The sequence below is a fragment of the Terrapene carolina genome, unplaced genomic scaffold (genome assembly GCF_002925995.2).
Source record: "Terrapene carolina triunguis isolate 2854851 unplaced genomic scaffold, T_m_triunguis-2.0 Scaffold96, whole genome shotgun sequence".
Lineage (NCBI taxonomy): Eukaryota > Metazoa > Chordata > Testudines > Emydidae > Terrapene > Terrapene triunguis.
Window position 1 is genome coordinate 58,195,908 of NW_020664447.1, and position 16,788 is coordinate 58,212,695.

The 16,788-nt window shown below is 40.4% G+C and overlaps 1 protein-coding gene across 3 annotated transcripts in view; it reads left to right on the top strand.

Annotated features, from left to right (window-relative positions):
* Positions 1-16,788, top strand: part of MIPOL1 (mirror-image polydactyly 1) — a 292,979-nt gene that overhangs the window by 202,946 nt on the left and 73,245 nt on the right. For all 3 annotated transcript variants that reach the window (XM_024195976.3, XM_024195975.3, XM_024195977.3), the window contains one exon: positions 8,288-8,382. In XM_024195976.3, coding sequence (XP_024051744.2) covers positions 8,288-8,382 — 95 coding nt within the window. The remainder of the gene's footprint in view (positions 1-8,287; positions 8,383-16,788) is intronic.

Sequence of the window (16,788 nt, forward strand, 5' to 3'; positions counted from 1 at the left end):
AAATTTCAAATGCTTATAAGTGTTATCAAATACACAGGGATTCCTTCTTTCATTGCTGAAATGTAACCATGCGTTGAAATGTGACAGAGGTTTAACAGTGCACAGCAACTACACACCACAGCTTAGGATAGCAATTGAAAAAGAAGATTGTTTCCAATTGAAGCTATATGGAAATTTAGTAAGGAAGAATGCAGTTACCTCAACTGAAATTTAATTAAGGACATATCCACCATTCTCACAAAAAGTGCCAGGAATCTTTAGCATCAGAAGCTTGTTTGTATGTCTGCATTTCCTGCAGTATAGTGCTCCAGAACCCCATATGGAGGTGTTTGTCCCATGTGGATTCAGGAGGAAGAGTGTCACCTATTAAATCCTCAGTAGCATCTTCTGCAACAGCTACATGTTTTTTGGAGAGCTCCCATAATGTTTTAAAAGGTATATCTTAATCAGAATCTCTGGCTGGACTTGTATTTGGGTGAGGAAAAAAGCATAATTCAGAATAAAGATTTTGATGATATTTATATTCAGAACAGGTTATGATAAATCATAAAGGACAGATCCATAACCCCACTCTGATTGGTCCTTTTGTATCATTGGAATGGTGCAAGGAACCCTAAAGCTACCATAAATTGTCTGTTGAGGATTCCTCCAGCATACAAGACATTCCAGGGGCCTGCATACATTGTGTCTCAGCAGTCTTCACCAGTGTCATTATGAGATGGATCAAGTTAATGCAGCCCTTAGGCGGCTCTAAACTGAGCCAGGGAGAAGTTCAACCCCCAGGCAGTCACAGGTTTGGGAAAACGGAAAGATGGCTTAAATCTACTTTTTCCTTCCCTTTCCAAATATGCCAAGCAAGAGCTTGGCCCAGTTGGGGACTGAGCTCAAAATGTTTGGCTAGGTGGTCTGATTGGAGCCTCGAATATCAAAGGAGAACACACTTACAAAATGGGCTCCTATACAAGTCCATTGCAAAAGAAGCTCCTATAGTGATAAGTGTCTTGATACTTGCAGCATGCTCACCTCTGTTGTTTATTTGAGATATAAACATTGATTCTTTACTAATCCTAATTTTCCTAATCACAGATATATTGATTCTGTGTTGATAATTTCTTTGCTCTTTTCTTAAGAGTGACATATTTGTCTAAAGTCTTAGTATTAAACTCAGCATTTTGATTCTGCATTATGTATAGAAGATGATATCTAATTAGATTTTTTTTTTTGTGTGCCTATGCATACTAATAGCTCAATTTCCCTTTCACGGACACAGGGCATGTATATACAAATAGACATTAACCCAAACTCCCCCTCCTTGCCTACCCAAATCCTGCAAAAAAATTACTCACATGAGCAGTGCCACTGAAGTCAACAGGCCTACTCATGTTTGTGATTCTTTGCAGGTTTGTTTTCTTTGTGAACTGTTCATGATGTAACTGAATTTTTTTGTATGGTCTCATTTAATAGTTTCAAATAGTCAATATAAACAGCAACAACAAAACTCTGACACTGGTACTTCTGCTGAGAACAACAGAGTGGTCTATATGATTTTGGCCATATGAATGAAAAAGTACTACTTTGGGATATACTAATTATTTGTTTGCTCAATCGAATTAGCAAAAACTATGTTTTACCATTTAGCATAAATTGTAAGCATTCAATAGTAAATTGGTTAACTGCTTTTCGTTGAGTACAGTATTTTGCTTAATTACCTGAATTGACTTTTTTTACTTGAATGAGGAGTGAAGAATTTAAATGTATGTATTTTTCCTTTCAAAGGGAAATTTAGTGATTGTGAAAAATTTTGGACTAACAGCTCTGAAAACTGATACTTTCTCTACAACACAAATATAACTAGAGTTGGCAGAATTTGATTTTTATTTTTTTTATAATTTTGAAAGATAGTATCAGTTTATTTTTAAGCATTTTTTTAGATTATCAATTTAAATGTTCACAGCTGTGGGAAATTATGAGGGGGTCAGACCCTAAGTATTTAATGACAGACACAGATTTTACAAGTGAAAGCTTTATAACCATTAAAACACAAATTATCAACATCACATCAAAATACACAAATTAAACCTGCTTAAATCAAACTCTACAAGTTCTCAAACAGCATTTTTCTTTCTTTGCATAACTGTAAATTTTGATTATTGATGGAAATATTTTTCATCTGTTTGTGCGTGTACGGTGAAATCCAAGCCTAAATATAACCTATAACAGCAGCAGTGTTAGCTTCTGTAGGTCCCCCCATCAATGTACTTCAACCCTGATCTGGATGCTAGAGGGATTGTTCACTTATTTTATATGGCCATTCGGTCCTTGGTCACTCTTAAGATTTCCAAGAGAGACGTGTGGTGGTGTATTTTGGAACAGGGAATGATGAACAAACTTAGGCCCAGATTTATAAAAGTATTTAGGCATTGCTTTGCTCAGCACTGCGACGTCTAACTGACTTAAGAGCCCAAGTCTCATTTTCAAAAGCACTGAGGAGCCTAAGTCCCATTGACTTTCAGTGCTTCATTTACTTTTGAAAATGAGACTTAGGCTCCCAAGTCAGTTAGACCTTGAATAGCTGTGGGGAGCTACACTTAACTACCTTTTAAAGTCTTGTCTTTGTGCTTGTGACAGGTGCTAACTTGATATCACAGGTTACTGAAGCCCTTTCTTTGGACAACAAGTATCAACATTGACTTTCCCGCACCACGTCGTCACCTGCGATATCAAGCTAGCACCTGTCACAAGCACAAAGGTCCAGACTTTAAAAGGTGTTTAAGTGGTGCTTCACTCAGCACTGCAAGGCCTAACTGACTTAGAAGCCCAAGTCTTGTTTTCAAAAGTGGCTCATGCACTGAGGAGCCTAATAGAGACATGGGCTTCTAAATCAGTTAGACCTTACAGTTCTGAATAACTGTTTGCTGATATATGCAAATGAAGTCTGTGGTATTCTCACCTTTTCACAGTTTGTGTTATGATTGGTGATACAAGAAACTACTTGCTAGGCCTCCATATACAGGATTCTTGTTGTTTTAAAAAATTGCCTGCAGCCAGATTTCATAATAAAACTATTTCTACCTGGAATCAGTTATCATCTCTGCATAGAACATTACCTGCCTGCAGAAACCAATCTGACATCTGGTTTTGAATGCACTACTTGATGCTGTGACACTTGAAGCACTTTTGTTGACACCAAGATGGGCTTCTGCCTGAAATAAACTATCTAGTTTGCATATGTAATAATCCATATGTGCTGAATAGATTACGTGTGACTTTTGGGCTTTAGAGATTATGTGCTTAAATCCACAGAAACTAAGGGTGAAATCCTGGCTTTACTGAAGTCCGTAGGAGTCTTCCATTGACTTCGGTAGGGCCAAGATTTCACCCTATGCCACTTCACTGTGTGATTAAAATGGTCCTTTAGTTTTTCAGAAATACCGTATGCAATAAAATATTTCTGGGTGGTACATTCCATGTATTAATCACGCATATTTGCCTTGGATTGCACTTGAGATAACTAACTCATTTTACCTCTGTATTTGCAATATTTCAGGTATTTCCTAAAGTATAGGATATTAAAAAATGTTACTGCAGATACTGAGGAAACGTTATCAATGTATCGAAGATAAAATAGGCAGGTTCTTAAGGTAACTGTTGTTCAGAATAATGTGAACTTTTCATATATCAATTTGCCTCCATAATGTGATAACATACTAGAATTAGCATGTAGTATTTTTATGGGCATATAGTTAGCTCCTACATGTAAAATATTTGCTATAATAGTAATTTATGCCACACTCCCCAGTGTGAGGTGACCATATAAGGGAAGACTGTGGGGCTAAAGTCATAAACAGAATGTTGCAAAACATCTTTCTTTGCTTGGGTTAACTAGCATCAGACTCAATTTGCTTTTATTACAATGAAACAAATTATATGTGTGCACTACCTGCTCAAAATTGCTGTTCAGCCCTTTCCTTTTCTTTGGTAGAGCAATAAAAGCCATATTCTTCCTTGACTGTACTATCTGGAAAATGTTTGTTCTGGCCTATTTCCATAACACTGAATCAGGACCGAACTTTTCAGAAATGAATGATCATATGATGTAGCAGTAATATTCATGTGGGCAGGGTCGGTGCAACGAAGTTTCGCGCCCTAGGCGAAACTTCCACCTTGCACCCCCCCCCCCCCAGCCCTGCGGCAGCTCCCCACCCCAGCTCACCCCTGCTCCGTCTCCTCCCCGAGCACACCACCCCCGCTCTAATTCTCCTCCCCTCCCAGGCTTGCGGCACCAAACAGCTGATTGGCGCTGCAAGCCTGGGAAGCGGAAGAAGTGGAGTGGTGACCGCGCACTCGGGGAGGGGGCGTAGGAACGCTGTCAAAAAAAAAAATTGTGGGCACCGCTTTTTTTTGCCCCCAAATCTTGGCGCCCTAGGCAACCGCCTAGTTTGCCTAAATGGTAGCACCAGCCCTGCATGTGGGACAGACAGGGAATTCTAATGCAGGATTTGTTGTCTGCAACCTTAAGACTAATGCAAAACACAGACCCCTACCAGTGTTGTCATTTACATGTCTGCTGCAAATATCCCTGAACAGTATTAAATAACAGAGTAAGGATTGGGTTGGGGAGCATGGTCTTAGATTGCAGAGTAAAACAGTTTAATTTGCTGTTCCTGCTGATTACAATTTCTATATACAAACTAATAAGAGTCAGATTTTCTATTGAGACCTAGCCCATTTGTGCCCCTGAGGAATGTCAGACAGTCAATGGATCTGAACCACCCCCTAAATCCTGCCATGCCTCCTCCAGCAAGTGGGGGCACAGGTGGCATAAGCCAGCTACACCAACTTTGTTCCACCCAGGCCAGGGGAACTCATCAGCTGCCCCTTTAGGATAGCTTTCTGGCTGCTTTGATCTACCTCAGCAATGCAAAGCAACCAAAGGCAGCGCTGAGGATTTAACCCTAGATATGCAACCACTTGAGGGCTGGTTACACCTCTTTCCTTGTACTCTACAGAAATTGTGCCTGTGTGGGCAATATAAAGTCACAGTTGTCCTCACCACTTGGGATCTCTATTATATGTTCTGCAATTAGGCCCCGGTTTGGCCAGGTACTTAAGCATGTGCGTAACTTTCAGTGGGTAAGTAATCCCGTTAAACTCAATGGGACTACTCAAGGGCTTAAAGTTATGCACATACTTAAGTACTTTACTTTGGAGCCTTATTCCCCAGGAGAAGCTTTCCTTGATGTCAAGAGGAGTTCATCATGTGATACATGTGTGTAACATGCCATAGATGTCCCATAGTGCAGATAAGGGGTCAGAATTTTATTCAATATGTTGATCATTTTTAAAATAATTAGAAAGCATCCCCAGATAATGCAGTATGCAGGGTCCTTTATTTTGTGACTATCAGTTCGATCATTAGGATATACATAGATGAATCTTGGTACCACATTCAAAATTTAGGAGGAAAGATCAGAACTCCGTAAAATTTGCCACCTAGGTCAAATTAACATTGATTTTCCATGCCCACTTCTCTCCTCAGTTTAATCAAAATTCTGTTGCTGGAGCACAGTAACAACCTTCCATCGTGTTCAAACATTTCAGCTATTTAAGTCATAAATGTTTATGGACACCAGATCTCTGCTGGGCACAGGAGAGTTGTGTCAGGGAGCCAGTTACAATATCCTGATTCTCAGGCCAGCTCTAACTCCATTTCTGCTTAGATCTGTTGTGAGAGGGGTCTAAATTCCACCACTAGCTTTGGGCCCTTAATGAATCTTCTGCTACTGGAGTATAAATGCAGTGCACCCCTTCCCACATCTTAGAGGGGGACATTGGGTGTAGGGTATGGAGCCAGCACACCTAGGCCAGAAGGGAGTATCTGTAATGCAGGGCAATTCTCTGCTGGCTAAGTGCTGCCAGTTTTCATTTAACTCCAGGATTGAGGGAGTAGAAAGAAAGCTTAGATTCATATGTCCTCATCACCCCACAGCTGTACCAAGTGTAAACCATTGAGCCTATCCACTACTGAAACAATCTTCAGGGCTTTCTCTTCCTCTATTTAATCTCCAAATCAGTCAGAACAAGGACTTGAACCCAGGTCTCCTACATCCTAGGTGAGTTCTATAACCACAGAGCTATGATTACTTATACAAGTGGAATAGCTCCACCAGGCTCAATTGAGGAGAAAGACCACCCTAGAATAGCTGGAGCAAGAACTTGAACCTGTCTTCCACATCCCAGATAAGTACCCTCACTGCTTGGTGCTTGCTCTTGCTCTCGCTCTCTCTCCCCACTCCCAGCTAAGTCCCCCTGCCCTGTCGTGATCACATACCCAAGCTGAAATGTTTTGTTATCCACCCCCACCAATCACATGCTGAGAAGATTGGCAACATGCCTATTACTTTTCTGTTTTTGTTGTTTTTGACTATATTGAGTCTAGTGAGCTGGATTCTCCTCTCACTTATGCTGGTGTAAATCAGGTGAAACTCCAATGAAATCAGTGGAGTTAGACCGGTACAAAGTTGGCATAAATAAGAGTCTCAGGCCCCAATGTCTTCTGAACTTTGTCCTGAAAAGTGTGAATTGAATGCTAGGTGTACTTTTTTTGTATACTTCCCTAAAGAGACTAGCCGTTAATCTCTCTGTGCGTAGGTGTGTCTGCTGCAAACATTTCCTTCCAGTCTACCATTTCAATCACACTTCACAGTACGCTGAAAATTGGCAAGGATGTTAATTATTGGCCTCTAGAACAAACCACCTACTTTGATTCAAGCATGTTTTTTCCAATTTTTAAGTATGTTGTTTCACCGACAATACGGTATAATTATAGAAAATAGCTTGGTTTGGCTAACGTTCTTGTGTTCTGTGAGTTCTGTTTGCAGAGCTGTAAGCAGCACCAGGCTCAGGACTTAAACAGCTCACCTGGAGAGTAGTTTAACCTCTTAGTACCACGAGTTAGGGCTTGCCAGCTCCAAGTGCTAATGCAAAGTGCATTGCCGTTCAGGATCAGGAGCTCTAAATCAGTGTTACTGAGAGGTTAAGCATTAACACCCTTCACTTTCAAGGCTAAAAGAGACTGTGCATGTAGTAAAATAGTCTGTGCTTGTTATTCCCTTAACAGCTTATTATAATTTGTTTATATTATAGTAGCACCTAGAGGTCCAACTGATATCAGGGCCTCTCTCTGCTGGGCACTGTACATATAAATAGTAAAAGACAGTCCCTGCCCTGAAGAGCTACAGTCTAAATACACAAAAGAAAGGTGGATGAAAGGAAGTATTATTATCTCCATTTTTACAGATGGGAAATTGAGGCACAGAGGGATTGAGTTGCTCAAGGACATACAGTGAGTCTGGCAGACCTAGATCTACTGAGTCCCAATCCAATGCCTGAAGCATATCCTTCGACTCCATGTATGCACAGCTCATCTATCGTGTCTAGAATTCACTGAGACCTTTTTTTTGCAGCCTCAGGGAGTTGGTGGGTGCAAAGCCAGGGATGCTGACAGAATTCACACATGGTAATACACTAAGGAGTTGCACACACCCTTTTTGGTTTTATGTCCTTTGACTTCTGGTAATTGGTTGATCCGTAGTAGCTGTATAATGTTCAAAATAAGAAAAAATATATTGAATGGTAGGGAAGCCTACCTAGTGCTCAGACGTACATGTATGATAGAAATGCAATGCAAGCCCAGTCATAATTTGTAGTTAAAGCAGCTAATCATCCTGTGAGATATTAAATAAATGATATAAAACCTGAGTACTCTGGGGAGTCCTAAATCACTATTAGTACTAGATTTTTAAATATTCAAAGTGATTAAGCTATGGTGCTATATGAAACATACGTGCACTTATTTCTCCAGACCTCTTCTCAGACAATCACAGGAACTGGTCAATACCCTTACTTAGCACTCTAAAAACAGTATTTTAGTTCAAGATTTAGCATTCTGAATACCATGTAAATATATTTGTTGACAAACAGCTGGATAAAATTGAAGAAGGAATTAATATGGGAACTGGGAATATAGAAAAGCAGTAGGGAAATTTGTTTAGAACAATACTGACTGAAAGATGTCAATACTTACAAACAATTACAATAGTATACCAACTAACTAAGAATGTCTTAGTAATGAACAAATGGGTAGTATTACAGAGGACTACCATTTTCTGTATAATCAAACCTACAATAGAGCTGAAATTAACATTCATAAAGGATTGCTGTATTTTTTCATTGTGCTTAAAACAGCAAGTCTTCTCTTAAATAATTATCACCTATCTATTTGCAGGCAAAGTTGCTAGCTATACAACAAGAGAGAGAGACTGCTGTTCAACAGAATAAAAAACTAGAAGAAGAAATTCAGACGCTACGTGTTTATTACAGGTAAAATCATTTATATTATTGTATATGTGATGACTCATAGGGGAAATTTTCTGCAGAGCTTTATAACTGTAAGTGAGGAAATGGCCTTACTGCTTAGGTATTTGTTAGGAACATGTATAACTGCCTTGGGTTATACATGTTCCATGGGCCTTAAATTCCAAACAGTGTGAAGCTAGCAGATTTCTTTTCTAGATTTCCCACCTTTCTGATCTCCAAACCCTATTCCAAAATGCAAGGTGTCATCTCCTGCGATTGTTTGTTTTTTAACAATGACTCAGTGCCATGAAGTATCTTTTAATAAAGATGGTCGCATGGCTAATATGGTTTTGTTTCAATAGTCCTGCTCTTTATTGCTTTGGGGGGGGGGTTCTGTATAGTAATTCTCATTCAGTGTTCTTGATGAAATTCAAAAAGTTGTGACGCAGCAATGCATTCACCAAAAAACAGACAGACCCATAGGTGCTGGAACTAGGGATGCTGGGGGTGCTGCCGCACCGCATGGCTTGAAGTGGTTTCCGTCGTGGTTCAGTGGCTCTCGGCACCTCCACTATACAATTTGTTCCAGCACCCCTGGACGGAGACTATTTCTTTCTTGATTATCTGCACTTAACTAGCTTTAGCTGCATTAATTTAGGAAACACAAAATCTGTTAAATTCTAGAACTGTGTTTTCTTTTCTAGACTCCTATGTAATGCAGAATTTTTATTGCCTTATATTCTACATTAGTTAGTAGAGGGGACAGCCATTCTCTCATTAATTTCGGAGGCCTGTGAAAAACTTCTCCATGGATCACTGGATTTGTTTAGTCTCTAAGGGAACTGCTGTGTGGTCCAGTGAAGAAGTTAGGTTGTTTTATGGGGGAGCAGTTGTATTACTATTTCTCTTCATTCTGACCTCCTAGTTTATCAGCCTACAATACTGGCAACAGATTAGATGCAGAATTCTTGACATCAGTACAAGAAGAAAATCTGAAAGTTGAATGTATAGCTATTACAAGGGACATGGTATGTAGAAATAATACAGTGATACATGAATGCTGTGTTCATTTAAAACAGAAGGGGACTAGTTTGTTACAGATACAAAAAATAACTTGCAACTACACAGTATTTTTCTTGTCTTCTGTATTTCCACACAATGTTTCAGTTGAGATGGAGATTCCATTTGCAGGTTTCTAGTAGCCGTTAATGCTTCCCATGTTCCTTATGTTTATTAAAAACTTGGGGGAAGATTTTCAAAAGCAACTTGTATTCCTAAATCTCATCAGCATTTTTGAAAACCTTGCCTTTGGTTATTAGTCAATAGAAACTCCACGGAATCTGTTAGTATTTCTTTTAACTAATTTGTTTAGCAATTCCTTGATACACTATAGTAAACTAGAAATAATGCATTACAAAACAACATTAGTCACTTAGAAAGGACTTGGAAAATAGTAAAAAATAATTTGATTTACTTTTTTATCATGCCACTTCAAAAATTCAAGCTCAGCATTTGAGTTGGTCTCTAAGCATGAAGACTCAGAGTACACTTTTATTCTAACATTAAAAAGTTCCACTGCAGCAGACATTAAAGCAGACAATAGACTTAGTCTGTTGATGCAAATACTTAATTTCCAGTCACATGAATATTACCTACTTGCCAGCATTCATATCTGAATATACCACATAGTTAACTAAGTTCTGACCTTTAATTTCACTTTAGTGCTAATTTGATTATGGTATTTGATAATCTATGATGATTATGGTATGGTATCATTATAAACTGAATTAAAATATATATATATATATATTTCATATGAATTTATATATGAAATTATAAACTGAATTAAAATAATATCCTCTGACCTTCGAGTTTTCAGTACCAACTAGTAACTAGGTTATAGAGTCCTTTATAAGGTTAGAAATAGAGAACTTTTGACCAGTAAATGCCATTTTTCCCTTGATGTCTTAAGTGGTTGCTTTTTTCTAGCACATTTAGAATTCAGTCCTGTGTGTATACATACATGTCATCAAGAAAAGCTACAATGCAGCTTTTAATATTACCTCCATAACTTTTGTAGAAGTCAATATAATAATAAAGAATAAAAAGGGATTAAGTTTACTCCCAAAAGTTAAATTGAACATTTCTGCGGTTTCACCTCTGTTTATCATTGGGGAATAAATCGGCTTATAATAGCCGTGGATAGCCACTTGTACTAGTTTGGGCCTGAACAAATTCGCTGAGGAAGAGAATATAAAACTTAAAGGGGTCAGAGTCATGTTCAGTACATGATATTTTTTTTTTAATCACAAACTAGTAGCACTACATTCCAAGACTCAGCCAGTATAATAATGACATCCTCTTCTGTAATACAGAGTACGCCTAAGTCTCTTTGCTGATTTGTAGTGCTTCCTTATATTTCCTATTGTTGAGAAAAGAGGCAAACTGAAATAATCAAACACTAACCAAATCCTATTGTTTGCTGCCATCAGAACAAGATTTATTGTGTTAAGTAATAACAGTGATACTAGTAGTTCAGTGTTCTTTAAACCTTTTTTAGAGGGTGTGTCTAGTTTTCCCAGTGCACAGTGTGCTACCTTTAGTAGTAATCTCACATATGAAGTTTTCTGTTGACACGTTGGACACAAGTTCATTAGAGGGTGAAGAGAGGGTATGATATCTTCCCTTTTTGCTTCCCATATTTTAGTGGTAAAATGAGAGGTCTATATAAAAGAATGTACAAACTTGACACAACATGAAATTTCATTATTTTCACTAGCAAAAATAGTACAAGTGACAAACCCCTACTCTGTCCCACTTCCATTCATCATCCTCATCTCCTTTTTCCAACACCGAAGTTGGGTAGGGCCAAAGTTATGAGCAGATTCCGTCTGCATCTATTCTGAGCCACCATTTGAGCAAGTTGTGGAGGTTCCCTGGATGGTTTTATATTCTGTTATACCACTGTCTCCTTTGATGTCCACGGTCTCTCTCACCATGCTCTTTACTCCTGGGAAAATTCTCTGCCAAGAAATTAAAAATTCTGAACACAGTATTTTAAAATTCTGCATATTTTACCTGTCAAAATAACACCATATAATCATGCCAGTTTCAATTATTTTGGTAGTTTATTTCAAAATACCTGTCCTCAAGTATCTCTGTAACAGTACAGACAACAAAAAAAGATTCAGGAAATGTTTTTTGACAAATAGATTCCTTACTAGGCATATTAATACAGAACTTTTGAGTAATAATTCATTTAAACTACATCACAGAACTGTATTTCCCACACCCCTCAGAAGCAGTGCAAAGACTTGGGGGAGTCAGGGGTAACAGAGGAGCTGAGGGAGAGGGAAATAATTGCTGGGAAGGAGCCTGGACGTGAACCTGGAGGGTTGTTGGGTGTGAGTGGGAGAAGTATGGAACAGGTGTTTTTTGGGGGGGATTGTTAGGGAATTGGGGAGCCTCCCCCATGCAGATCCTGGCTGACCCCTAGCCTCTCCCATTCAGTCAAGCACATCTGCCCCTGTTCCTGTGTGTTCCTGCGCCACCACTCTCCATTCAGCCAGGGATATCTGCACATGTCCCCATGTGTTCCTGAACCCCTTCTCAGTCACCCCCATTCCCCCTGTCCCCATGTGGCCCTGCACCCTCCCACCCCCTGTCCCCATGTGGCCCTGCACCCCGACTCCCATTCAGCCCCTGGCTCAATGTTGTCATCCCACTAGTTACTGTGTCCCCACCCCAGTCTGTACCCTCACTAGCCCATCTGAACCCCAGTATGTGCAACCCCCCACCACCAGCCCTGTGTGCCCCGGTCTGTCCATCCCGCCCATATCCCATGCCTCCTCCCCTAGCCCTGCAGGCAGGACACTGTGAGGAAGGCAGCCTCTGCCCCCTACCTCTCTGCAGCTAGCTGCTCTGGCCTGTGAGCCAGCTTCCCTCTCTTCTGGCACCACATCAGCCCCTGGTGGGAGAAAGGTGTAATTTCAGTTTCCCTTTGCCTACCTGTCAGAATAAATTATTCTGTGTCGGGGGGGGGGAGGAATCTGTGGGGGACATTAATTCTGTGCTTGTGCAATGGTGCAGAATTCCCCCAGGAGTATCTCTTCCATAGAGATCAATTTTAGGCAATAGGTATGGGGTCATTCTAGCAACATAGCCAAACCATTGCAGTTGGCGGCTTTTGATGATTGTAGTCACACACTACACTTTGTCTTTTACGGATATTGTCATTTCTTAGTCTATCTAGCCTTGTCATGCCTAGAATATGGCATGGCACTTCATTTCAAATGTTTGCAGCTTTTGCTCCAGATGCTTTGTAGGCACCCATGTTTCACAACCATAAATTAATGTAATATATAATCTGGTTTTAGGTGTCATGGACACTGATTTGAAGTTCCAAACATTTTTATTCAAGCACACAAACATTCTGCTGCAATAACTTTCAACTTGATGATATCTTCGTCACACTGGCTGCCATGTGTTATGATGGAACCCAAATAAGCAGAAGCTGTCTACTTGTTCGACATCTACATCATAAATGACTAACTTAGCCTGTTTCTTGATTTTTGATATTTCTGTTATTCTTATCTTTTGTTCATCCAGTTTTAATCCCCATTGTTTGGCTGTTGTATACAGATTGTCCAATGCTTTTTGGTTGTATTCCTCTGTAGACATTATCATGATGATATTTTCTGTGAAGTCAAGATGATAGATAATTTGCCCCAATATCATGCAGCCTCCATCAATGTTACTTAGGGAGTTGGACAAGATGTTTCTAAATATAAAGCAAAACGTATTGAACTGCGTATGCATCCCTGTTTGACTCTGGTTTTCATTTCAAACCACTTAGTCAGCTCACTACTGATTCTCACTGCACGCCAAGCTATGCTATACACTACAGATTCTGCTGTATTTGAATCAGCCTGCTGCTAAAACCTTACCACTTGAGTACTTTCCACAGAACCTCTCAGTTAGTGGAGTTGACTGCTTACTTGCCAGATGAGAAAAGTACACGAAAAACATTTTAAAAATATTCTTTATGGATATTCCCCTCTTGTCCCTGAAAATCCTTCTTTGCCTTTTTAGAAGCCTTCATCTTATTTCTGCCTGCGTCAGAAATGACTTGTGTTAGTGTGATAGTAATTAGAAACATATTAGCCTTATGACTGTCATTTTATATAGCGTTCCCAGATTGTGTGTCATGCTTTACAAACTGGCAAGTGTGCCAGACAAAGAACAAGATCTATGCCCAAGGAGCTTACAAATACAAACTCAAGACAAAATAGGTTACATTCAGTGCAATGTAAACAGTACAGTAAATGGTCTGAAGGTGCTCACAGAGTAGGGGCTGAATCTAGAAAGTTTTGTGGCATAACAAATTGTATCTCTCTGTTGCCATTAAACAGTGAGAGAAAGTGACCAGATTCTGAAGATATGCAAATATATAATATGTGCAAACACTGAAAGAAGTATCAGCATGAGTTTGGGATGGCCACCATATGTGTGAGTGATTCATAGGGGAAATTTTCTGCAGAGATTTATAACTGTAAGGATTCGATTTTGGGGTCATCCCAAATGAGTACCAGAGTGGGAATAAAATCTTTATAGGGCACTATCATGTATTCTGGGTGTGCAACATATTTAAGAAATGTTTGAGTTTTTAAAATATTTATTGGGTTGAATTTTTTTTCTCTCTCCTACTGTAAAACCAGGCTAATTAACATAAATCCAGCATAGGCCTCTGAGGAAGAAAAAGTATAACTAATAAGTGTGAGGGGGGGGGGAGTACATAAAAAGCTTTTCTATACATAATTAAACTGAAAGTAATACATTTTATCTTATGACCTACCAGGGCTACAACTAGCAAGTGCTTTGTGTTCCACTGAAAAACTGGAGATCTCCTCGCTCCAGTGGTGTATATATGGTTGCTATTTCTTTCCTTGAAGGGTCATGAGAGATTGTATAACTAGTCCAGGACTAAAATATTCATTCTGGAAATTGGGCTTTTCTTAAGGGAAGGAGTGTAGAAAGAATCCCACCTGTGGGGAGAAAATAGGAAATGCGTTTGTGGCAGGTTGGTTTTATTTTAATGTCAACTGTCTAAAGCTGTTCAAAGTTTGAAATGTTACACATCTCCCATGTGGGGGATGGATTAGCAAACAGAGTGCAGATGAGGCTGTCCAAGATATGTGGCAACTCCAAGCATTCAAACATCATGAGTCAAGCCTCAAAAAAATCACAATGTTGGCTCAAAATAATGAGATTTTAAAAAATATAATACATTTTGGGGTTCTTTCTGGCCAAGCGAACAAGGGCACTCAGCTAAGTGGATTTCTCTGACTGTCTGCTTCTTTATTTGCCTGCAATGTAATTGAACCCTGAATCTGATCAATTTGAAAATTTCAGGAAATGTTTTAGGTATTTATGGGCAGAACCCTACTGATTTTGGTGAAAATTGGAAAAACTGAAAGGTGAAAATGAGGGACACACAGAGCCCCTGGCATCTGGTTAACAGACCCTCCAGCTTTAATGAGGTCTGTAATTATCTAGTGGTCAACGAAGCGGTTGATGATGGCCATTAGTACCTTCAACATAACACCCCCCCCCCCATCTCAGCTCTGCCCATCTTCTGAATACAGTTTAAAAATGTTGACACCCTGGAAGACTTCTCTCACAGACAGAAAAGGAATGGGATGCACACAGAGCACCTGGCATGGGGAGAAAGAAGGCATAATGATATGAGGATGGGGGACATGGGGGACACAGCATCCTTGGCATGTGGTGGGGGGGCACATAGAGCCCCTGGCATGGTGGAAAAATGAGGGGCACACAGAACCCCTGTCATGAGGGCGGAAGGTGGAGATGAGGGGCACACGGAGCCCCTGGAATGAGTGGGTGATTGCAAGGAGTCCCTGAAATAGCGGGGGTTGGAGGATTGGCACACAAGGAGCTTGGGAGAGGAATGGAGGAATGCAAGGGGGTCCTGGTGTGGTTACTGCACTTACCCTACAGAAGCAACAAAGTGTGCAACCCTCTAGTTATTTGTATTCTGGTATCAGAGCTTTTAGAATGTACTTGGTTCACGTTTTCAAACTTTCTTCTGCAACCGTGAAGGAAACTTACTCGTTTTTTAAAAGGAAGTTGAGATTTTCACATAATCATTTGACTCCAGGAACTGGGGACTTAAAAAAAAACAAATACCATGAGACTCGTGAAAATAATGAACACTGGAAGCAGTATAAATGTATGGCTCAATGATCTATAACATGAACACCATATATGGTGTATGTGTGTGTATATACACCTCTACCTCGATATAACGCTATCCTCGGGAGCCAAAAAATCTTACCGTGTTATAGATGAAACCGTGTTATATCGAACTTGCTTTGATCTGCCGGAGTAAACAGCCCCGCCCCCCCGGAGCACTGCTTTACCACGTTATATCCAAATTCTTGTTATATCGGGTCGCGTTATATTGGGGTAGAGGTGTATTTATACAAACACATTTCATGTGGACACAGCAGCAAAATGAGGACAGACGCATGCATGGAATTAAGTGGAAGGCTTCAACTTTTATTAAACATTAATACAGGGTGGGCGGGCAGGCGCTACCCTTCCATCACCCATACTCTCCTATACCAGGCATTTAATTGAAACCAGTGCAGGGGTTACAGGACTCCTTACCACATAACCCATAACGTGGGATAGACTCTCCTCAGCCTACTCTCCAGGACTCATCTCTCTCTCTGAGTCCTAGCACCCTCTCCCATTCAAGAGGGATAGAGGGTGTATCAGGGTGGGGACCTGGGCCCACAAAGGCCACAAGGTCTCACCCACGGTCCATCACCAAAATCCCAGATCTTTTCTCTCTAGGATCTGCTCATTTTATTCCCTTAACTTCACTGGAAACTGGCCACAGGGGGTGCCAGTGACTAGCTTGGCCGCTCCCACACCCAACCACCCTGCATGGTATCTATGGTAACACCTGCCCAATATGTACATTCCATAGCCGTATGTGAGCACCTCCATCTGACAAATGTACGCGATCATCCCTGAGAACTTCCAGCTGATTGTAAACAGATGTCCCTATGCTGTCTCACTGAACTCCGGGTCTCCAGGAATAGCTTGGTGACCTCCCTGTTTACTTTCTTTCTAGCCTTGTCCACATGGGCTCCCAGCCCTTGCCTGTCAGTGAGTGCAAAAGTGGTATGAGCTGATCCCACTGCATGTCTCCTCTGGATGTGAATAGCTTCAGGCAGTTGTTGGGACATCACCTGTGAATCCCTGCTGGCCAGTGGGTCAAGTTCCCAGAATCTGTCATCCTGAAATTGAGAGAGCATCAGCAACACCATTATCCACTCCAGGGGCGTGCACTGAGTGCAAAAGGATATTAAAAAACTGCAGGCAGCGTAATATGAAGGCACT